The 25,771-nt window shown below is 42.8% G+C and overlaps 1 protein-coding gene across 2 annotated transcripts in view; it reads right to left on the reverse strand.

Moving 5' to 3' along the window:
* LOC125879618 (protein kinase C-binding protein NELL1-like) overlaps window positions 1-25,771 on the reverse strand; it is a 455,619-nt gene that overhangs the window by 238,610 nt on the left and 191,238 nt on the right. For both annotated transcript variants that reach the window (XM_049561591.1, XM_049561583.1), the window contains exons 11-12: window positions 24,740-24,839; window positions 16,875-17,003 (exon numbers count right to left, since the gene is read on the reverse strand). In XM_049561591.1, coding sequence (XP_049417548.1) covers window positions 16,875-17,003; window positions 24,740-24,839 — 229 coding nt within the window. The remainder of the gene's footprint in view (window positions 1-16,874; window positions 17,004-24,739; window positions 24,840-25,771) is intronic.

A 25,771-nucleotide genomic window follows, 5' to 3' on the forward strand; every position in this document is an offset into this window, starting at 1 on the left:
ATTGCTCTCTCTCTCATTATCTCTGTTTGAGCAGTGAAAAGAGGGGTTTTGTTGTTATTTTTACTCCTGGCCGTCTGTCTACTTGTTTGTTAGCAGGCAAGATGCTTTTTATAACCTTTATTAAAGGATGGTTTCACCTTATTTCAACTGAGATCTTGTGTCTGTAGCTAAGGTCACTGTTCCTATCAGTTAATGATGACATTATATTCACCAACTTAACTGCTTAGTTGTGGCATGGCTCCATCGGTAGGTTGAGTTAAAGATGAATGGAGAAATCTGTAAACTGTAACTGATGCTTTAAACCAGAGGTGGGAGGAAGTCACAGATGTGCAAGTCTCAAGTCATGACCTTCAAGTCTCAAGCAAGTCCTCAGTCACTGTGGTGAAAATCAAGCAAGTCAAGTCGAGTCATCATAATCTCATGATATCATATATAGAAGCAGATTACAACAGTCACAGGGGACATCTTTACTGTACTTTTACTTGTCATACTTTAAGTACATTTTCCTGATATACTTCCATACTTAAAGAAGCAACAGACAGCATGTTTTCCTAAATATATCATTATGAAAATAATGTGGGTTGCACAGGGTAGTGGCCACAGTAAAATCAGACTATCAGCGTTTACATAGGTTACTTAATGGCTTTGCAATCTTTGCAATAAGCTTCTGCCACCAGTGCCAAAATTCCGCAGAAAAAAATCTGCTTTATAGCAGGAAACGTGTCATGTATTGCGAAAGTGGTCGATCAGCCAATCAGGGACTGGAGCTGGTCCTTATGAGGAGTTGGGCATGAGATAGTTGAGTCACGAGCACAATGGCAGACGGACAAAGTTTGGAGACAAGTGAAAAAAGAGGCTTCAAAACTGATGTCCAGCTAGCTTTCTTTCTAATGGATCAGTAAGTAACACGGCTAAATGTTAGCTAGACCAGAGAAGACTGGACTGTACTGGCTGCTAGTTCATTCCTAGCTGGCCAGCATCGCAAATCGCTGCAACCAGGGAGCGGGTAGCGAGTGTTGGTCGGCTGACATCCTCGTTGCCATTCTACAGCAGCCCTCGGACAGTGATACCCCCCTCCCTTCCTTCTGTTCTCTTCTCACGGAGGCAGCTATCGACGAATATCACCCAGCTAAGTTACGCCCAGCTAAGTGAACAGTGAGCACTGTTTCCCATTCAATTTGAGCTCCGACCGGCCGCACCGTTTATTCTAGAATGGGGACTGTTTACATGTGCGTATTGGTAAAATTCCACTGTGTCTACTGTTGTTTGCACTGATACTGTACATATTGGTGTCATTTACTGTGAGCTGTTTGTACTGGTACTGTACATATTGGTGTCATTTACTGTGAGCTGTTTGTACTGGTACTGTACATATTGGTGTCATTTACTGTGAGCTGTTTGTACTGGTACTGTGCATTCTGCTATAATTATTTGCATTACTATTTGTTTTTCTTCAGATAAATCTGATAATTGTTGCTCGGTCTCTTTACTCATTTATTTAGTAGAGTGTCCACACACCTTCTCATTCTACATATACATAGAGGTATACTGGTGGCTTTACAGCCTACATTTTATTGATTATCTCTGATCCCCACGCCCAATTTGGTCGTTGTGACAGTGCGACGCAACACCGCTGATGCTAGGTGGCACCAAACTAAAAAAATGAATCCTTTCTGTTGCCTCTTTCAGTAACATTTTAAATGCAGGAATTTTACTTGTTACAGAGTATTTTTACAGAGTGGTTTTAGTTACTTTTACTAGAGTGAAGGATTTATATACTTCCTCTCCTGCACCGAGCCAACTGGTCAGTGTCAAAGACTAGTCTAATTTCTATGTGTTGCTGACTCCTGAATCTCAGTAATTAACTTGGTGAGCACAATGTTATGATTGAGCCGGTGAGCTCAATGTAGGAAATTCAGGTTTTAATAACCTAAATTATCCTTGAAACGGGGTAGTTTTGCTGTGAACGGTGCTCTCTTTTTCAGGAAGTCCCTGTTTCACACCATATTCCAAGACAAACCAAGCCAACATTCTGCTGTTGGTCAGTGTCGGTGAGTGTCTGTTGCTTTAGTGTTTGGGGTGTGTCCTGCAAAATTGGCTGATTCAGCATGTTGAATTAGCGGTGGAGCCTTTCAGTGATTGAAAACACTCTGACTGTCAGTTCAGCTCAGTGCATGAGAAGAGAAACAATCTCGTTACATTATGTACAATTAATTCCTTTAGCCACTGAGCTCTTGAGCAGAAACCCTACGAAATTGCTTGTGTTATTGTTCACTAGCTCACGGTAAATATCATTTGTTCTTTCAACTTTGGGTTGTGTTGTTTTTGTGCGAACTGTCTCACTAACATCTTGAATCCATTTTTTCCAGTTATCCAGTTTCCCATCTTTTAATGATGAATACAGACTACAGCCGCCTGCTGCTATGGAAAGTTATTTCCTGCTAGTTGGCTGTAGTCTTACTGGTGTGTTCAGGTGTAACTTTTTGGCCCAGACACAGGCAATGTGAGGCAATGCAACAATCAGCTGTCAGATATGGTGCGTCTGAGCCTTAGTCTGTTGGCACTGGCAGCTCACTGGAGCAGCTGGGGGTTAGGGGTCTTGATCAGTGGCACTACAGGGCACTCAGATTTATCCCACTGGTTGAGGGATCAAGCCATTGACCTTCTGGCTAGATTTGGCTACGATTTAGCAAACACCTGTGACCTGTGGAAGAGATTTTGGTGGCGCTCCAGCCCTAAATTGAGACTTATTGTAATTCTTTATGTATTGGAATCCTGTGACTTTCAGTTCATCTAGCTTGAAATGCCAGATTGATTGAAACGGTTGATGGATGACTGATGGATTGAAATGAAAGCAGAACTCGTGTATAAAACTTCAAAGAAATAGCTCAACATTTTAGGAAACATTCTTATTGAATTTCTAGCAGACCTGGTAATACTGAATGGATGACAATTCATTCACTGTAACAATTATTCAGCTCTCTACATAAAATACACATGGCCTTAACTTGAATTAAAATGTCAAAGAACAATTCAAGGTTCATCAGAAGTGCACTTTCTGTAATGAATGTCAATTATTCTTTAAAACATTTTCTCTGCAGGACTTCCTGTCCAAGACAGACTGAATGTCTCAGCACCGCAAGACATAAGAGCATGGGGGTTTCATTGCCTTTGAAACTACAGGCATCACGCTGTCTTCCAGTGTGTTTAGGTGCTGGTGGGAATATCTAGGACTTTCGAGTTGATTACTAAACATGTGCTTTGTTTGGGAGGACAAACAACAAACCAACAAACTTTTACGAAGGGCACAGCTTCCAGCAGGCTGTTGGCAGAGGCTTGCACTGCTGCCTTTTAGCTTGTCCTTGTCTTTATCTACCTTACTTACTGCCTATCTGTCCTCCTCTTTGTACCCCCCCCCACTGCAATCCCCCTCTTTCCAAAATATACAGAAGTGAGGAGGAGCGGGCGCTGTTGCTCATTCGTTCCCTGTCATTACATCCTTGTTTTAGCACGGCGGAGGCAGAGTTCCCACAGAGAACCTGATTGATTCGCAGAAGTACAAACACAGCCAATTACTCTTTAATGCCACTGAGTGAGAGCCAATTCAGCCAGCGGCACTCGCCGATGCCACAAAAGACAGACGCACACTGCTGCTCCCATCATCGCGGGCTGAATAAGGACAAATGAGGATTATCTAAACTGCTCCCAATCAATAAGTCACTTTCTTTTGCATTACGCCTCTCAGCGCGCATCACATTAGCTCTCATCAGCTCTGCATTGACAACATTAATGGTAATGACTTGACACTGAAGTGGTCTGTGATGTAGGATGAGTAAAACCTTCGCCGCACATTATAGGTGGGTATTTCCATGTTTCTCTGGCTCCTGGTGTTGTTATGTGTGACCAGACTCAGCAGGGAGAAGTAAGCAGAAGCTGTCAGTTTTAGCGGATTAGCTGTAGCATAAGGGCAGGTGCTGCACTCCGGGTGGAGGCACATCGTGTTTTCCTGAGCTTATCTAAAAACCCAGGACAGCTACACACACCACACACACACACACACACACACACACACACACCTTCAATCCTGCTGAGGAAGTCCTGCAGGCAGGCTCTGCCCTTGATTAGCACATTTCCAACCTCTGCGGATATGATTCCTGCAGGTTTGCGCTCACAGGGATCTGTCTGTATTTCTGTCTGTTTGTAGCTGCAGCCTTCCATCGCCATAAACCTGTCCAGCTGTGTGACTGTCTGTCAGTCAGTGTGCTGGTCTGTCCCACCCAGGCGCCAAACGCCCAGCTCATCTCAGCTCATCTGCAAACATATGATAACAGCACCTCTATTGGCACCGGCAACATGGAGAGACAAGATGGGTGAAATCCTCCACAAATGACTTGCTAAATCCTAATTCATCGGTCCGGGGTGTATGGCATGTGGATACCTTATCAGGTGTAAACATCTCAACAAACAGGGTTCACAACATGAGGACACACTGTATGGGGAGTATTTACTAAACCAGCAACCAAAGCCTCCACCAGGGAGTCCAGAGAAACTGGAAGGACAAACAAAACATCGACATCTAAAGGGTCAGCTCTCCCAAATTACAAAAACATATTTATCACCTATTCATGCTGATATCTAGACATGCAGAGAGCTTTGGTTTCACGTGCAGATGTTTTTAGATGTCGAAGACATGGATTTAAACTGCAGCACTCACAGCTCTGAAAAATCATCAGTTTTAACTTGAACTGTTTTACTGAGGAAATTATCTCCATGAAACTGAGTGTGGAGCAGAGTGAACATGACACTATATTTAGAAGTATGTGTCTACTGAACTTGCTTTTGAAAATCACAAAGAAAAGTCTATTTGAGAGAGTGGTAGCATTTGATTTTTTGAGGGTGACAAAATCTTATATTTTCTCACCCAACATAATAATTCTCACAAAGCACCATATACATTAGGCTGGTGAAAGTGTATCAAGGTAACTGGTCCTGGTTTTTCTTTGTTAGAAATCACTCTGTATTTAAGCTTCTGTAGATCTGACAAGAAATGGGTCTGGTGATGTGCATGGTTGACACACTCACATCCAAAACACATATTTAAAAAAACAGGCAATCAATAAAGTCGGACTGCTTCAGGCCTGACAACAGCAGGACTCATATGGACACAAAAACCTTGGTAAACTGAAGCACAGTGAGAGGTTTGTGCCAAAATTTGTCATAAGCTCAAGTATAAGAATAAAATAACGTGCAATGATGTTTCATCACAGGCTTCATCAGGGTTGATCTGTAAACTAGATTGCTCACAATCAATTTATCTTTTTGGTTTGTTTGTTTTTGTATTTTCCTAAACTGGTGAGACAGTTTCCACTGCATGGAAATTAAATCTAAGAAAGGTTGATCATCTCACATTCAGACTCAAAATCTAGTTGGGCTCCCGGAGTGCTTAGGAGTACAGTTGTCACTTTTCCTGTGTGTGTCATCAACAGCCAAAGTGATTTCTGCACTTTCTTGTTTGCCCTTTGCAACCAGCATGTGCAAAATTGACAATATATTGATTACAGCCACTCAAAACCCACACTCACACCCACTCTATAGATTTTATGTAAAACACTGTATGATTACATGTGAGACTGATGTGGCTGCATCCATCGGTGGCGCTGATAGTTAGCTCCAAAGTGATATTATTGAGCCTTTTATCAATTAATGCAACTCGATGTAATTAGCTGCAGCTCCAAAGGAAAAGTGCACTAAACACAACATTTTCCTCTAATGATTCCATTATCAATATATTAGCTCTTTACTGCTTCATTTTAAATTGTAATCAGTTATTTTTCTCTGTGAAGCATATCACGTTGCATGCCCTCAATCAAGATGCCTGAAATGTGTTCAAGAAGCTCCGGTTGCAGTGACTGTGACACTATTAGCAGCAGAGTCACGGCATATTAGTGAGTGGAAAAAGCTCTACAGACAGAGAGAGCAAAGAAGAGAAGATGAGCTGAAATGTGCTGTGGTGTCAGTGGAGACTGTCTGCAGATCAGGGTCATCATAAAGTGCCTCCCCAGAGCCTGTTAGCTAAGGGGACACATCAGAGTGTCAGTCCCTGAACCCGGGGAGTTCGGCTGCTCCGGAGCTAAATGAAAGCGAGCTGAACAAACAGAAATAGCTCCCTTAGGTTTCATGTGTTGGCCCCACACTGGGCTCTAATCTTATTACCTAAAGCAGAAAAACAAGCGTGGATTTGCAACAGCTGCATCCGACCATGTGCGCACATGCAAGAACCACCTGTCACTAGTACAATGATGCCTCCCTTTTTAAACCAGTTCTTGAGTTATGATATTAAATAATGGCCTGAACATTATGATTTCACGGTGAAGTTGATCTTTGACATTATGGAAAATGTCATCATTTTATTCTATTTGACATTTGTGTCAAATTTTGTCATAATTAGCATATGAAATCTTGAGTTATGGACAAAAACATGTTTTGTGAGGTCACAGTGACCTTGACCTTTGACCACCAATATCTAATTCATAGTTTAGTTCATCCCTGAATCCAGTTAGATGTTTGTGCCAATTCTGAGGAAATTCCCTTCAAGACCTAGATATTGTGTTAATGAGAATAAGACGGATGTGAAGTCTCAGTGACCCTGACGTTTGACTTTTGATCACCAAAATCTTCATATTTATTTAATTTAACTGTTATTTAACCAGGAAGTCCCTTTGAGATTCAAGAGTGACCTGACCAAGGTAGCAGCCAATCAAAACACATTTTTAAATGCAACAAATATAACATAGAATACGAAAATCCACAATAAAACAACAACTCTTCAAACATGGTGGCCTCTCAAGAAAAACAAGCACATGTCTCTGTCAATACATTCTTTATGATTGCCTAAAATTCACTGATGGATTTTTATTTTTAGATCTTTCTGGAGATTGTTCCATGTCCAAGGTGCAGAGTAGGAGAATGCAGTTTTCCTCAGATCTGTCAAAAACCTGGGGTTCATTAAAAAGTCACCACTCGGTGCAGCATCTTTGAGTCCAAGTGGACTGGTTGCCAAATTTGAAGAAATTTTCTCAAGGCCTTCTTGATCTCCGTCATCTTTGTGTTCATGAAGATGGAAACGAGGTCACAGTGACCGTGACCTCAAAGGACACAGTGACCATGGATGTTTGCACCAAATTTGAAGAAATTCCTTCAAGGTGTTCTGAGATATCACACTCACAAGAATGACACGAACAAGGTCACAGTAACCTTGTGCTTTGACCTTTGATCTCCAAATTCAAATCATTTTATTACTGAGTCCAAGAGGACGTTTGTGCCAAATTAGAAGAAATTCCCTTGAGGCCTTCTTGAGTTATCACGTTCACAAGAAAGGGACAGACATCTATGAATGCATGGACATACAGACAACACAAAAACATAATGCCTCCAGACACGTCTATCGCTGCCGTGAAGGCAAAATAAAACTGCAGACGAATGTCGCCCCAGCCAGTTATTGCCAACAACATGAAGTGGAGAGGGAGTCATAACATTTGATCAAATGCATGTTAATTTAGGTCCAATTAAATTTAGGAACTTCACAAGTAGTATCCAAAACAAAAACACAGCTGGCGGAGTGGTGAAATGAATCCACCTTTACATGTAAAACAAGGGCAAGTCAGTGTTTGAGTTGCACATAAGAGCCGCTGGAGAACTACAGGGCACAGCAGGAGCTAATGCTGCCATTAATGTGTGTAGAGTGACCCATGAGGGTTCTTAACAGCAGGAGAATCCTCCACAACAACCTCCTGAGACCATTTCTATGGAAATAGGCTTCAGCTCTGCATATGTGAAAATACTTGACTCGACTTGAGCGTCTTACTAACTGCTCTGACTCTTCCCTAATGTGCTCGCCCATAAACATTTCCAAGGACGCGCCATGGTGATGGAGCCTTTAATTTGAAACATGGAGGAGAAAGGAAGTGCACAGAAGAGACACTTGAGAGGCTGTAAAGAAAAAAAAGGAAGACAGAAGAAAAAAGAAGTCTTCCTGCAGAGTGGGAGATCATTTGGGTGCACTGAGAAAAAAAGGTCTGTATAAAGCTGAGAACATAGCGGTGTATGTAATGAAAGATAGATCTGCACTATCTAGGTGCACTTTGGTCGAACATTACACCCATGCTGGGATTTCACCCATCATGGAAAGAGATATACGGAGCAGCCTCTGTGGTAACAACCGGCCCTTTGGGAGGATGGTCCCTGCAGCACTCAGCTAGGAAACAGGGAATTATGTTGTTTGTCCTCAGCTGATGCAACATTCTCCACATCAGCAGCTTTAGCCCTTTCTTCATGCGGGGCTTCATTGTGAGAAGGCTCGACCAAATGTGAACATTTTTTAGGTTACGATTAACAAGCTGTCAGTAACACAACAACAGTGTTAATGTCTGTGTCCTCTGGAGCTGAGAGAGGATACTGTAGATCTGCTGGGACTCTACGAATATCACTGACAGCATAAACAAGAGCTGATGAGGATAATAAGCCTATGATAAGCCCATTAGCACAAACGTGAGAAATAATAGTGTGCAGAATGGAGCAGCATCAGGTGGCGTGACACACTGAGCCGGAAAAAGAACACAACCCGCGAGGTGTAGTCAGTGCTTTTTAACAATGATAATTAGTGCTTTAACACCCCTGTTACAGTGTTCCCTGCATTTCTGACTCACAGAATGTATCTGATAATAATATTAGAAAATAATGACACATTTTCAATCTGTACCTGAAAGTCTGAGAAGGCACTGGTTAGGTTTCAGAGGTAGGAGATTGGTGGGAAATTAAGTGAAAAACAAAACACACAGGTGCTGCACAGTGACTCACTGTCACCTCACAGTAAGAATGCTCTGGGTTCAAGTCATGGATGAATTTATGAACAGGCCTACCGAGCACAGACACAGGGGCTGAAAGGGGCCCCCCTGGCCTTTACCTGCAAAATGTCATTCAAATTAACAAATGCCAACCAGGAAGCGACTCAAAATGAACAAAAAAAAAAAAAAACACACAAAATGACTACAAAGAGAAGCAAAGCAACTACTAAGAGGGATTCAAAATGGCAACTAAGAGACAGGAGCCCTTTTTAAAGAGGAATTGTGCAATTTGCAGGAAAGCCCAATCAGTCTTTGTGCGGCAAAATGCCACCTGCCTACTTTTGTTCATACAGAATGCACCTTTTTCAGGGCAATGGGGGGCGTGAGCAAGTGACAAAATGTGTAGCTCAGCATGTGTCGTAAACAGTGACGTGAGAGGGAAGCTGTGGTTTGTCAGTCCTTCGGCGATTGTCTCATAAGTCGACCCGTTCTTCACCGTCCCTGCCATTTGACGGTTAATGGCCTCTTCGTTTGCGAGGACAAGGAGGGTGCGCAATTCCTTGTCTCCCCAGTTGCTCATCTTTACAGTGTCTGTCAGGTTTGCGTTTCCTTCTTGCTACTAGCTGCTCGCTAATTCCTGCTATCAGCTGTTTCCTGTTTATCCACCGCCAGTGGCTCGCACGTGCGGCGTCATCAACAGCTCCTCCCACAAGTCATCAACAGCTCCTCCCTTTCAGAAGGCCGCCTCGTTCTTTTTAAACCAAAAAGGTTGCGCCAATATGTCTACTCTACAAGGTGGAAAACTGGACACCTCGGATCAACTCGCTGTGTGTCTAAGCGCTCGCAGCTTGCCAGGAAAATGGCCCAACATTCACCGAAAATCTGGCAGTGTAAAAGGGGCTATAGATTAACGGCAAAGAAATGCAAAGCAATGACAATAAGGGGCACAGAGAGATGCGTAATGACTACACAGACAAGCAAAACAACAACAACAAACATGCAATCTGCCCCTGGTTCAAATGTGCTCCGATTTCCTCCTGCAGTCCAAAGACATGCAGGCAGGCCAATTGGCGCATGCGTCTCTATGTGTTGGGTGTACCCAGTCTGGCTTTTAACCTTTTTGTATGGTCACTCTTGGCCGCTCTGAGGAAAGCCATGCCGTGCCGATTTGTGTTTCCATTGTCAGTTTAGACCCACTGTGCCACACCAAGCCACACCAGAGATGGACCTTCTCTGGAGTAGGTGCAAAAGCTGGGCTGCACGCTCTCAAATAGGTAGCATGTGAACAAGCGTGTATTGTGAGACTTAACTCCCCTCTGTCTGCAGGAGAGCAGAGAGAAAGGCATTTTTCAAAGTCTCTGTGTGTTCAGTTCTCAGTACGTCTGTAGCTTCTAACTGAATCTCTGTGGTTTGGAGTTTAGTTTCTCTCCTGCATCCCATTTTTACTTTAGATATCTGATTTATTTTACTGTTTCATGTTTGCTATCAGCCGTATTAGTCGTGTGAAGTTGCTGCTTGAGAACTCAACATTCCTTATTTTGCTGCTTCTTTCTTACTGTGAAATGTTGTACTGTCTTAATTTGTTTTTATGTTAATGGGACTACGGATGGAAATTAGCGTCAAGCTACAATCTGGCATCTTTACATGTTTTAACATGTTCATCAATGTGCACTGTCCCATTCAAATAAACAAATAAACAAATAAACAATAAACGTTTTTACATAACAAAATAACAGGGGACATTTATTGTTAATAATCTACAGCAAATTAAATTGTGTTATCACTGAATTAGCAGAACTTTGTAAGCGGCTCTTCTTCAATAAAGATAAGTGTCATGATAAAACAGGGAGGAAGAGTAAAATCAGAAAGAGCCACAGTGAGATGTTGATGAAGAGCTGCAGACAACAGGCTCTTACTGCACCTCTGCAAACAGCTCACCTCCAACAGATAAACTTCTTTTACCTGCCCTGCTGTGGAAAAACACATGCAGCAACAGTGCTTTTGCAAATGCAAATTCCTGCTGTGCTGGTCTGATGGCCCAAGCCAAGCCAAGCCAAGCCAAGCCAAGCCAAGCCAGCACATGACTGTCCAAAAGGGGTATATGTCACCTGGGACCCTCCAAAGGAGCGGATATAGCTGGTAATGGATGGATATGTATATAAATACCTTCATATAAGGGACAAGGTAATGAAGGGAATGTTAAAGGTCTTTCACATACAGTAACTGTGGGGAACACATGAAAATGTTGATGGCCGCAGAGTCCACTTGGCCTTCATGTGAGCATGCTGTTGCTGAGGCAGAGCCAGCAGGCCAGCAGTAAGCCCTGCTGGAGCCTTTGAATTGCTGAGTGTTGACAAGACCAATCAATATCAGCCACTGCCTTCTCCCAGGCTTCCTCCAGGACTAGAAAGTATTTCCCAAGCTAGAGAGAGGATAAACAGCTGCCTGAACATGCAGCATGCAGAACACTTTTTCCAATGGGCTCATCTCTTAAGACCATCTAGAAAGATGTCATACACAGTAATACACCTTCAGTGAAGTGAATAAAAACACAGGCCTTGGGTGGGCAGGCCAGCGAGAAGCAAACCATCATTAGTGTGTGCCTATGTTTGTGTTGCTACTTGTGCGCATATTCTGCACATGCAGGCACATTCCTGCTTTCTGAGATTGTGCAAATGGTATATCAACACATTCATCACATTCCCTCGCTGGGTGTAGCAATCAGGCGTGCGTCATACGTGCTGTAGCAGGCAGATACAATATGCTGCAGCTTCACTGACTTCTAGCAGAGAAAAGCATTTTTCATCAAAAATCACAGCCCCTCTTCTTCTCAGTGTCATAAATCAGTCAAATTGGAACAAACAGAAATACTGCTGGAATCAGCTCAGTTTACTCTTCTGAGTAATTTCCTGAGTTGTCCAAATCTAAATCTAAATGTCCAAGTCTTCAGTCAAAAGTTTTGGAAAAAAAAAAAAGTAATTCAGCTGATTGTTTGTGCATCAGTGGTGCAAACAGAAACTGCCTGTAGCTATTTCAGCATGGCTTTCTATTGTGCAGATTCACTTACAAAAATGCAGCTCACTTGTTGACCTGTACATGTGCCACTTTTTTTTGCATCCTCAAATCCATCGTTTTTAATGTGGTCACATGGAAGGTAGTCTCGCTCAGCAGACCTTTCTCAAGAAAACAAAGGTCTGGCTGCGCTGACTCTCACTTTGAGATTGGAGAAAAAAACGCCCTGGCTGCTTGTATTTCTTTTAACCAATCACAATCATTCTTGGCGGTGCCACAGCAACGGTGCGCTTGCAAAAATATTGCCAGGGGGAAACAGGTTTTGGTGTAACACGGCCACAAAAATATCGCCTACAGGACGCGAACCATGGCAGAAAAATGGCTACATCCCCGCAAGATCAAACACTGCAAAAGTTAGTAAAGGACGTGTTGAAAATGGTTGAAAACTGCTACACAACTGGAGGTGGTAGGGCGGGACTTCAGCGAGTGGCTCGTTCCGCCTAATGAGAGGCTGATCTATGCAGCGAACTTCCGCCCACTCAGACTACATGGAAGGCCAGCTCAATAGCAAGAGCAACACTGTTGGGGCATGCAAGCTTTCCTGAGTGCCTGTTTTCATGGTGCTACCACTGCAAGCTGAGATAAACAACAACAATTAGAAGGTGGCAACATGCACCATATGTCATGTGACAAGGAACAACCAATCGCAGCCAGCATCTGTCTTTCCTCTCCAATATTCTAGTGACGGAATCTTAAATACAGGATACAGATGGATGAAGGACAGTTTGAAAAAGACTTGAGAAAATGATTAAACTATAAAACAATAAGACAATGATAAAGATAATAACACTGTCTAGGTAGAAGTTGGACTCGTTTACTTCCGCAGGCTCTGTTCATCTTTTGTTATGTTCTCTTTTTTACATGTATTTATTTCATGTACATAGTAAAATATGTTCTGCTGAAAATCCTTCCACCTTGAGGAATTCCCAGAAACTTCAAAAAGAAACGAAGTAAAAGGAGGAAAGAAAATAGAAACCATAGGATAGGGTAAAACACAACCAGGATAATGTATTTGCTTTAATTATTGAAAACACTTCTTTTCTATTTGCCCTGGGATATAATGACGCCCTAGAAGAGAAACAAAGTGATATAATAGGTTGTTTATGAACATAGACCTGACCAGTTTGTACCTTTACTTGCTACAAGAGTTTTAGTTTCAGCATTCATTAACTGAGGAGTCTAAAGAGGAAATACAGCAGGTGTGAACAAAAAATGTTAAGTTGATCATTTTAGTACATGACTACCCAGAGCTCTACATATGTCCCACAGATAACAGTTAAATACAACCTTTAAAAAAAACACCTTCGGAAAAAGATCAGCTCTACACTCAGGGTTTCTGCTAAGTAGGCTATGATACGTTGCTGGTCATGGTCGCTTAGCAACATCAGATGCAACCTGCCTCCGCACCCTTGAAAGTTCACACAGAGTAGGCACAAGAGTAGCACACAGCACCCAAACTAATTTTCCAGGCACTAAAAGATGCTGCACATGTCCCGGCCCTTACACCTGCTGTCTGCATTATCCATAGAGCGATGGGAAATGTGGTGCCAGAACTCAGAACCTCTTCATTACAAATAGAAATGCAAGCAATAAAAATCCATGACATGCTCGGCTAAGACATGAAGTGTGGACAAAGATAGTGAAAACAGAGTAAAATTAGGCTTTGAGGAATTTCACACTAGTCTGAGGGTGAGATTTGTGATGTTAAAAGTTAAAACAACACTCAACAACGTAAAGTCTTAAATGTGACTTAAAGGACATAAAAATATCAGTGAAACTTTTCACAACAGTTGGGGTATCTCATGATCCACCAAGGTTTTGACACACTGGAGGACAATACTCCAGCCAAGTACCCCATTCGGAATGATAAGGTATTCATCTGTGGTGAGGGAGAGTATAACTGTGGCCCCACAAGGTGACTGAATGCAGGACAGAAGGCTCAAGCTGGGCTCTGTTCAAAGCCCCTCGTCCCTCCTCAAACAGCCCTCTGATTACAAGTAAATAATCTCATCTTTAGTCATTCACCTGCACATTAAAACATTTATGAGGGTATATTGGTCACATTTAATGACAGCTTAGAGCCACGGCTGGACACAATCTCCGGTTTATAAAGTCGGCTACAAGAGGAGAAATTAATTTGCTTGGTGAAACACCCATTAGGATATCAGTGACACCCCATCACACTGCTGGGCTTTGTTTATAACTCAAATAAAACAACAACTAAAAAGGAATCTGTGATTACTTGAGTGTGCTGTGTAAGACATGTTATCCTAAGCCAATTTATGTTGGAGGTGAGAGTGAAGCCCTGTCAAATATCACCATACTGTACAGCCGGATTCCAGCTAATCCAGTCACAATAGAAGTTTGAGCTGCCTTTAGGGAGCAACCCCCAAACACGGATAATGCCACCACAGCCAATAGAGCCGTAGCTCCCCGATTTACATAGCTGATCTGACAATCAGCGTTTCTCAGCCCTCACTCATACGGTGTGGGACTGTTGTGGATTGGAGTGGAGCTCTGGGTAAACCTCTTTACCATGCAGATCAAACAGAGGCAGATAGACTGGAGGGCTTGCAGCCCCTGTTTAGTGAATTCAGTCTGCCGTGGCTCCGACCCAAAGACAACTGCACCGAGCATCGAGCAAATCCTTCAATCCGCCGGCTGACGCTCCCAAGCCTCTTAATCAAATAAGGCCATTAGCTCCATCACAAGCACTCTGGGCCTCCAGCACGCACCAACTGGGGCTTTCACCCAGCCAACTCCAACAGTCAGAAAACTGGAAGCACCCTCGCACTCTCAGTGACTTTTTCACAGAGGCCGGGGATCCCCTGAAAATATGTGAAATGATGCCTCAAAGCTCAGATGATATGTTTTCCAGGACAAGTGAGGCAAACACTACTGAAAACAACAGGTAAGGATTAAAATAAACTCAAAGTATGCAGCCTGGGATGGATGATGGATAAACCTGGACTCTCCACTCTGAAGACTTGGATTCAAATCTAAAATATAGCCACTGCAAGTGAAGTTTAAATCCTACCAGAAGTTTTACAACAAGCTAAACGGACCATGCCTGCACCAGCCCACTGAATATAAATGTCAAGGGTCCATTTCCTAAAAGGATGCCATGAGTTTACAAACTGACTTCATACCTTGCAGACAGCACCTTGGTTTAAATTCATTTTTGGGATGTTACAAAAGTCCGCCTGGAGATCTCAAATAGGCAATTCAACTCCGGGGACATTAAGTTGGTGTTATCCTTAGTTATCGTTAGACGTTATGCAGTTGCAGGCATGGGACTGAGCATTCTGTAGTACATTTGAGATGTTCCTATTTATAGAACTAAAGACGATGCCAAACAGGAACATCCTTAGTGCAAGAAATTACCAAATTCATATCATCACTTGACAGTGCCCATGTTTGCTTATTGTTGGTCTTTTGGGTTTTATTTTCCGACACAGTTCTCTAATGGGTTTCTTTTCATTACCTACCTCTGAGGTATCGATTACATTACACCACGTTTACTGTATTTCTCCAAAGCAACTTAAAATAAATGGATTCAGCCTTTGCAGGTACAGCTAGAGCTTATCCTGCCTGATCACACCACAAAAAGCTTTGCATTGCATTTTCATTTTCCAGCTAGTATTAGATGAAATTCATGATCTGGAAATCCATTTAAAACTCGATGGTATCCTTTGGAAATGACCAACAGTAAAGTAAAATTCCATTAATGGACTCAGCATGCAAAGGTCCTTGAACCAAAGGTTCTTGGGTTCTGTGATGAAACTGTTTAAAGGAATACTTCAATCCCAAAAAGATCATTTGAATATCAATCACTTATGATGTTTCATGAAGGAAATTTTTCTCATATGCCTCCATGGTGAATGGAGAATCCAAAAACTGAGAAAATTCTTGAGGTGAATGGCAGCCTATAATGCCACCTTGAATTTGAATGTCATTATGACTTCATTTTTGCCTGATGTTTCACTCATGTGATATTCAAGGTCATACTCTAAGCACTGCCAGCCTTTTTTGTAAATGGATTTTTTGTAAATGTATTCCTGTGGTGTAATTTTGCAGTGATTTTGCAGTGTGTTGTACTCAGTTTCATTATAGTTATCACACGATCTGTTGGGCGACCACCATTGGTTGTGTATATAAAGAGGTTTGTTTCCTTATCTTGTTCATGTCTGATGGAGGCTGGTGCCCAAAACGTCTCATGTGGTGATACAATTAAGATTTCCAAAAGGTGCCATTTCTGGTGTGCGGACCTGTTTTTGTATTTTCGTATTTGTTCTTCTGTCCAGCACCACAGATTTATCATTTACGGATGTGCGTGCTGTTTTTTAGTCTTCAGATTGAAATCTTGCCTCCCAGCTCACTCATTGGCCAGGAAGTGACAAGCGTTGGTGAGTGACAGCAGAACTCCTAGACATCGATTCATCAAGAATTATCCGTTTTTGAATTCTGTTTACCATGGAGGCATGAAAGAAAAATTCTTCATGGAGATTTGGAGACTTCATGAAGTCTTCTTCATGGACACAAGGTAACACAGGGTGAGTAACTAATGATCATTTTAGGGGTGCAGTCTTCCTTTAATTAAGATGCCCAAACTGAACCTCACCATGAATATGGATAAAATGTTCACACAGCAGGCTGATCAAATACATTACTGTTTAACAGATCCTGCTAAAGATTCCGCTCCCTTCACAACTGACCACAGAGCTTTCTCATACCAGACCTTGTTCCCCTTAAAGTGAGCCATCATCATGTCATACACTCAGCGTGTTAATATCAGCTCATCAGAAACCTCAGTCTGTGGCTCACAGCCAGCACAAACGCTTCTAAAAGAGAAGGATGAATTAAACGCTGACACACTGCCAGCCATACTGCTTTTAAAACCCTGAGTTAATAGCTTTTATGAGTCAGTCACATGAGCCCCGACTCAGCCTGCAGTCCTACCTTCACAGTAAGTAGAATCCCCATGGATGGAGGCATAGCCGCTCTTGCATTCACACTCTGCTTTAGTATTCCGGTTTTTACACTCAGAGTTTTCTCCACAAATGAGTCCCTCTGCGCAGAAGTCGTAACCTGAAAGAGAAAGACAAAGGAGGCCTCGATTTAGTTTGGACTGTACACAGAGATAAAAGCGGACAAAAGCACAAACAAACAGCCTTGTTCCTGTCGCCCACAATACTGTGGATGACACAGAGCTTGATGTCTAAAGTTTATGACTGCAGTAAATTTGGTGCAATAATAAAGGTTTGTCTTTCATGACAGCATGCGCCCACACAAACAATGCAAAGAAAAGCATAGACACACAAGACATGCTGCTAATGTAGGAAGAGCTCAGAGGATTTTGTAGCCTGAGTGTCAGACTGAAGCTCCCAGAACCTTCAGTCTGACATGGCTTCCATTGAAGGCAATTTACAAGGGGGAGGGAATTTGATTTTTTCCCTAACCAATCAGTAGAGATCAACGACTCACCCAGAATCTGACGTCATTAGTATCCATGCCTGGGGGGTGCTGAAAACAAGCGAGCATTGCCCGTTTAAAATGTCTCCGTCGTTGTGCACGCCCAGCTGTATCGCCATTAAATCCAGTTTAGCAGCTTCCTTAATTTGGTCCTCCATTAACGCGAGTAGTGGCGAAATACCTTGATAGCATCGTTAATGTGGTCTGTAGGATCTGTAGCGGTCGCCATTGTTGCTATCCTCACCAGTTACCCACCGGTGTACAGCTTGACATTAGCGTGGCGCTGATTGGCTAATTGCTAGACCCACCCCCACCCCAGGCGTTCATTGGTCCGTCTATCGTTTGGACGAGATAAATCACAAATTCATTGAAGTATGCCAGACCAGAGATGCAAGCCTCAGTTGAGTGGGCGGGGTCTATGGTCTGGAACCAGGCTAAGGATTTTGTATTTTGTGTTTATGTGCTGGTTCTAAAGGAAGTTCACCCCCAAATCAAAAATACATATTTTTCCTCTTATCTGTGGTGGTATTTCTAAAGCTTGATCATTTAGGTGTTAGCTGTTATAATATAGATAGTAATATAATGGATCTAGATGGCACTTGGCTTGTAGGGCTCAAAGCCCCCATAAAATACATTTAGAAAGACTCAACAGTAATGTCTCAGTCCAGAAATTATGAATCAATATAATTCACACACCTTGTATATTAAATATTAAAAATCATACCAGCATTATCGTTAACGAGATGATATGGCACATACCTATAAGGAAATACTGTGCTAACATTACAGCTCAGCTGAGGGGGACACTATTAATGTTTATATCTTGCGCTGTCAAAAGCACAAGACACTCGTTTATGAGTAAACACACACTTTCTTTTGCATGGTGATACGGTTGGCAGGTGCCAAACTTTTGCGGAACTTTTTACCATTTATAAAACTGTCCCTAGTTCGTATCACCCCACCTTGAAGATCCGCATATTTATTTGAACCCAACAGCAACAAAAAAGCCTTTCTCTATATGGCTATTTAGCGTAGCCTGGCTTGGGTCGGACACAGCGGAAGTCAGCAAACCAGAATACGGCACCCGGACGCAGAAGTAAGTCTGCACGTCCACAGGGGCCCACAGCCATTAAACCACAGAAGAAGAAGGAGCCGTGTTTACGAGTAGGATTTAAGAAACAGGCTAAATGGCATATAGTAGGGAGTAGTAAATGATTTCAGACACATTGCACACTCTTGCACAGTTAGGTGGTGGTATGCACCTGGAAGTTGTTTGGGATCCGCCAATAAATTGAGAGAAGAAGAAGAGCCATGTTTACAAAGAGTGTTCTTTGAGTAAGCGGTACACAACGGGCATTGCTGAACACGTAACAGCTTTACCAGATGTATCTATAGGCCCGTTTCCACCGCAGGAACTTCGGGGTAATTTTACGGGGCCGGGGCGTTGGTGCGTGTCTCCACCGCAGGAACCACCCCTGAAGGACAGATTTACGGAACTTTTACAGGGGCGAAACAAGTCCCTGCCTCGGAGTAGGTACTCAGAACGGCCCCGAGAAACTCCTGGCTGGGCTTGGGGATTACTTGGTGCTGATTGGATATACTCAAGGCAGGATGTGACGTTTTGTAATTAGTATGGTTATCATAGATTAGCTGGGCTAACCGTTAGCTGTCAGCCGTTAGCGGTGTCTGTATTAACTCATTAACTCAATATACGGTCCATGAAAAAAATATTTTTTCCAGCGGATATCTTAGTTACAACATGATTGAGCTAGCAAAGCAGTTTTGTGTTGCTATGTGTGGTATTTATTCAGTTTTGGGAAATCACGATGTCTAGAAAGCATCAGGGGCTGCAGCTGACAGGGACAGCTAACACTAGCAGCAAAGCTAACATCAGGACGTCATCTGTTAAAAGCCTCCCGTTGTCGGATACAACATGAAACTACTCCAGTTAGCTCAATCACGTTGTAACTAAGGCATCCGCTGGAAAAAATATTTTTTTCACGGACCGTTTATTGAGTTATTGAGTTAATACAGACACCGCTAACGGCTAACAGCTAACTATGTCCCTATGTCGCCCCGGTCAAAATGGTTGCGCAACGATTACGTCACATCCAGAGCCCGGTAACTTTACAGGAACCTTCCTCCTACTCCGCTCTCTCAGTAGAGACACGGCGGTTGAGAGGGCCGAGCGAGAGGACGTTCCTGTAGTAGTTCCTGCCCCCCAAATAGTACCAGGAACTTCTTCAGTGGAAACGGGCCTTATAAGGACTTGGTTGTACTTTCAATGTCATGGCGGATAAAGAAGGAGCACCATCTAAAAGAAAAAGAACAGAAGAACAGAAGAAGGCTAAACGGGACAGTGATAGGGCTCGAGCCCAGTCGGGCATTCACCAAGTGGAGAGAGCTGAGAGATTTGAAAGGTTTTAAAACTGATCCCGAGTTGGCCCTTTTCCTAATCGACAGGTATGTCATTTTTGTTTTTATTTAGAGAATATACCGCAACCTGTTAGACATTGTTTCACTTCAATATATGACGACATGGAAGTTATAATCAAGCTAAATGTAACGTTAGCTGATGTGAACCACTTTTGTCTAGTAACATTACAACAAACGCCACACAATTATCTGTGACTGTGACCATGAACACAAATATACAGCAGGCAGTTGTCCTCAGTTTATAAGAAATTCAGAGCTACACCAGAACATTTATGATTTTCCTCTTGCTCTCTAAAACAAATGCATGCAGTAATTGCCGGTTGCAGTCGAGATTTTACGACACCAAGCTGTGGATGTCATACCGCTTCGACCAAAGGAGGCACTATAATCAACGAAAACGTAAAGTTCCGCACAGCTGCTTCAATAGAAAGAAAATAGTTCCTACATGAAACTGCTCACAACAAGGTCTGTGGATTATCTTGAGTAACTGGGTCATGATTTCTGGAAAGAGACAGTGCTGTTGAGTTTTTCTAAATATATATTTTTTGGCACTTTGAGCACCACAAGGCCAATGCCATCTAATTCTATTATATTTAAGAGAGGGCAGACATCTCTATAACCGATATCTCCAACACTCTAGACTGATAAATAGCACTACAGGTAAGAGGAACTACTGCTACTTCAGCTGTCAGCTAGATGAACCAAAGGTGAGAATCATATATGAAAAATGACTGCAACACTAACTGACTTACTGAAAGAGTCTCCACTTCAGCCAGCTAACATATGGGACCTTGATTGCCATGTTTTACAGACCAGGTGAAAGGACGGCCTTTGCGTACACCACAAGATGCTGACTATGGGTCACTGATACAATGAGGCCACCACCTTAAGGATGCTGCACCTCCAACACAGAAGTTAGAGAGCAAAACGTTCAATTATCTCTTCACAAATGGAACACTTTATAGGCCACTTCTGGCTGGGCTGGCTGTGTGAGCGAGTGTCAAGGGAGTATTTCGTTCTGTTGTGGAGAAACTACAGTATGGAACTTATTGAACAGATGGATCAACAGTGGGGAAGTAGTTTGTGTTGCAGCAGTGGTTTGAGAGCTTTCTTTAACTGACTGTGTGCTCCGTGTGTATCCACTATAACTTATGAACCTAAGATGAATGCAGTTGCTGCCCTTCAAAATAAAGCCATGCTACATACTTTTCAGGGCCATGTTTCAAGGTCACAGGGGTTAAATGATTTCTTGAATGGAAGTCAACAGTGGGGGAGTCATTAGTGCAGTGACAAGGTCAGAATCCCTCACTGGCCTCCCAACAGTGAACAATTGTATCTTTTAGAACACATGGTACTGCTACTGAGATTAAAAACCTTTGTGGTGGTGAATGAATAGGAACTTTAACCCATCACTGCCTACCGCAGTACTAACCTTTTGTCTACTGGACCAAACCACGCTGAGATCCTGCACATAGACAGAGATGTCACATTACAGATAGATGTACTGAGAATCAGTCTGACAGATAAGGAGGGGGACAGACAGAGAGGTGATTGCCTCCTGCTCAGTAAGTATGAACTGATGTGGCCCATCATGTCCTGTAATTTAAGACAGACCGGCTACACATAAAAGCCCTGAGAGCCAGGGAGCCTGGGGAGTCATTACTGAAGAAAGAGCTGCGTCTGCATTATGTTTCCTCCACCATGTACAGCACCGAATGCTGTATACATGTAAATGGACTGATTACACAAGGAACGACACACGTGTGAGCATGTCCATGTGTTTATTAGGTGTTTATGATGAAGTACAGTTCTGCTCCGACACCACTGAAGGGAGAAACTAGAATTACCACCTCGTGGTTGTATGCCTCTGCAAACCAGTCAAGTTGCACTTATAGATTACATCCATGTCTGTAAAACATGGATGCTTCAAACACATCTTTACCTACGCAGCACAGACAATCAATGCAATCAATACAGTTTCAAGGTGGACACCAATGATAAGTGTCACAAATTCAGTATCTGAACATTTTCCCCTTCTGTTCCTGAGTTACGGTGTTGAGTAAAAACCAGTGTGACATGATGTCACAGTGAAGTTGGACTTCACCTACTCCATGTAGTATGTCATCATTTTATCCTGTGTGATATTTGTGTGAAATTGTGTCTTAACCAGCATATTAGGCATTGAGTTATGGCCAAAAAAAGTTATGGTTTGACCACCAAATTCTAATCTAAGTAGACGTTTGTGCCAAATTTGAGAAAATTCCATCAAGGCCTTCATGAGATTATGCATTCGCGAGAATGAGACAAACACAAGGTCACAATGACCTTGCACTCTGACAAATCAGTTCATCTTTGATTCAAAGTGGACGTTTGCACCAAATTTGATGAAATGCCTTCAAGGTGTTGCTAGATATCACATTCACAAGAATGAGACAGACAAGGTCACAGTAACCTTGGCCTTTGATCACCAAATTCTTATCAGTTCATCTTTGAGTCCAAGTGGGCATTTGTGCTAAATATAAAGAAAGTCTCAAGGTGATCTTGATATATCACTTTCATGAGAATGCCATGGACGGGGTCACAGTGACCTTGACCTTTGACCACCACACAAGTCACGATGTTACAGTTTAAATCACTGTCTTCAAACACATCTTCAACCTGGCAGCAGAGAGGATCTATATAATCAGCACAGTTTCAAGGTGAACACTCAAAATTAGTGTCACCGATTCAGCATCTGACCAAATGTCTCCCCTTTTGCTACCGAGTTATGACGTTAAATAATGGCCAGAAAAGTCTTCATACACAACATTATGATGTCACAGAAAAAATGTCATTAATTAATTATTTCACTCTATTAGACATTTGGGGGAAATGTTGTCATAATTAGCATATGAATTCCTGACTTATGGCCAAAAACATGTTTTTTAAGGTCACAGTGACCTTGACCTTTGATCATCAAATCAGTTCATCCTCAACTCAAACTGGATGTTTGTGCCAAAATAGAAAGACAAATCCCTCTAGGTGTTCTTAAGATATTGCGTTCACAAGACTGGAACAGAAGAAGTCACAGTAAACTTGATCTTTGACCTATGACCAACAACATCTTCTCAATTTATCATTGAGTCCAAGTGGACGTTTGTGCCGCGTTTGAAGAAATTTCTTCAAAACGTACTGAAGATATTGCATTCACGAAAACAGGACGGATGGATGGATGGATGGACAGATGGACAACCCAAACACATATTGCCTCCACCGGCACAAAGGCATAAAATGTATCTCTGTACCTCTCCGAACTCTTGCAAATCCACACCCCCACCCGCACTCTCAGCTCTTCCTCTTCCCTCCACCTCACTGTCCCACCCGCCTGCCTGACCACCGTGGGGTCTAGAGCCTTCAGCATCAACTTCCTCCTACTGGACATTCATACCATTAACTCTCTGCTTTCAAATCCCGCCTCAAAACTCTTTCAAAAAGCCTATTCAGTTTGACTCTGGTCCGTCTAGCAACACATATCCACTATTTACATTGTATTTCATTCACTGTAAACCTGTTCTATTGATTATTTATTTGTTATTACGTTATTATTATTTCTATTATTTATTTTCTTAATGTTACCTGTTAATGTTATGGTTATTTTCTCTATCTCTGCCTGTAAGGTGACCTTGAGTGTCTTGAAAGGCACCTAGAAAATACATTGCAGTTGTGTTTGTGATAGCTGGATTGTTGATTTGCAATGCACACACATCGGCCCCTCTCTGTAGAATTTTAAACAAACATATATTAAAGTGAAGCAGAGGAGCATGAACACTCTGACAATGTGTAATTACCAGTTTAACAGAGCCAGTGTGACTTTGAGGAACAGCAAGGCACAAGTAAATATCACAGTGGATTCAAAGTTCTGAGTCACACACTGGAGAAGAGGTCTGGAGATGATTAGGAAATAATGACCGGCTCCGAGTGTTAGCGACCGTGGGTGTGGGTGTGTGTGAGAGAGAGAAGGAGGGTTGTGGGGAAGATGCACTGTGACTCTATCAATCTTTAATTGTTGGCTCTTACTCCTCTCACTTACACTTCTCCCCCTCACTGCTGCTTCCCTCTATACTCTCCTCTTTTCAACACAGTAAGTCCTGTTCTTCCTCTATTCTTATCTTCCTCTCCTGCCCTCTCTCCACATCCTTCTCCCTTCCTTTTCTCATCTCAACATATGAAGTCTTAGTTTTATCCTCTCTCTAACTTTCTTTTCATCTTTCTCTCCTCTCATGTGCTTTATACTCTCTACCTTCCCTCTCCCCGTCTTCCTCCTCCCCTTTCCTTTCTTTCCAGCAGAGCAGGTCTAAGACTTTATATTTCCTCCCCTCTCCTTCATGTCTTCTCCTTTACACTCTTAACCTCTCATCTTCCTTCTCTGCTTCCCTTTCCTCTGTCTTCTCCTTGCCGTCTCTTTTACGTCCTTTTCATCTTCCTCTCCTCTAAATACAGTGAGTCTAAGGCACACTGCTTATCTTACCTAAATGAGAGCGCAATTTCCTCAGCTCCAAACCTCTCCCGGGTTTCTTTCATTATGGCTCTATAGCTGACAGCCTCCTACAGTTTGTTTATTCAATGTATTTACTGAATTACCGGTGGCTATTTACCCTGTAGTACCTCCCTGCCAAAGCAGCGGGGTTCAGGCAAATTGGCATAGCAGGTGCTCTATAGCAGACAGACCAATCTGCTCTGATAGGTATCCCAGCCAAGAAGCACTCGTACCCGGTGGAAAGGGAGAGAAACAGAATTATTGCAGAGGCGCGGCCTGAATCAGCAACCGGCAGACTGGCTGTGTTTACTTCTCACAGCGGCAGGGGATTGGTGCATGCACGTCCAAAGGAAGAGTGATTCATGCAACTGAGGATAGTGCAGGAAGAGGGAAGACATACCTCTGCAAACATTGCAGCATCTGCCATCTGGTAGGATCTGTTCACTGACGGTGCAGTTGAGCTCTGGACAAGTTTCTGTGACTTTCACCATCAGGCCACTCTGGAAGGACAGGACAGAGATAAAAAATTACAACTTCAGTGCTGAGCTCAAACGTGTGAAGGTCTGTGCATTAAAAGAGACTTTCTTCACCAGAGCGATTACAACATTTAAGGAAAAATGACACAAAATCTCATCTTTTCTGGGCCTCAAACCAGGAAGCCCACTGCTTAAACACATTCTCACTACCAACTGGTCAAATATGGCAACTTGCTCAGTGGTCATATGCTTCAAACTATAGCCCTTTTTAAATAGGGCAAATTTGCAGGAAAGCCCAATCAGTCTTCTTTCAGCATTGGCAGTATAAACACAAAATCGGGGAGTGCAGCAAAATGCCGCCTGCCTACTTTTGTTTATACAGAATGTGCTTTTTTCGGGGCAATGGGGGGCGTGAGCAAGTAACAAAACATGTAGCTCAGCGTGTGACGTCAGCAGTGACGTCCCCGTCATCTGACGGTTAATGGCGTCTTCGTTTGCGAGGTGAAGGAGGGCGCGCAATTCCTTGTCTCCCCAGTTGCTCATCTTTACAGTGTCTGTCAGGTTTGCGTTCCCTCTTGCTACTAGCTGCTCGCTAATTCCTGCTATCAGCTGTTTCCTGTTTATCCACCGCCAGTGGGTCGCACGTGCGGCATCATCCACAGCTCCTCCCACAAGTCATCAAAAGCCACTCCCGTGGCGGAAGGCTGCCTCGTTCTTTTTAAACCAAAAAGGTTCCGCCAATATGTCTACCCTACGAGGTGGAAAACTGGGCACCTCGGATCAACTCGCCAATCTGGCCCTGTGTGTCTAAATGCTCGCAGCTTGCCGGCAACACGGCCCAACATTCGCAGAAATTCTGGCAGTGTAAAAGGGGCTTATGATGCTGTAGGTACCCTACTGCTGTAGGTGTCAGTTTGGACTGTTAGAGATGGCATATCAATTTCTTCTTGTTATAT

Source organism: Epinephelus fuscoguttatus, linkage group LG2 (assembly GCF_011397635.1).
Source record: "Epinephelus fuscoguttatus linkage group LG2, E.fuscoguttatus.final_Chr_v1".
NCBI classification, from domain to species: Eukaryota; Metazoa; Chordata; class Actinopteri; order Perciformes; family Serranidae; genus Epinephelus; species Epinephelus fuscoguttatus.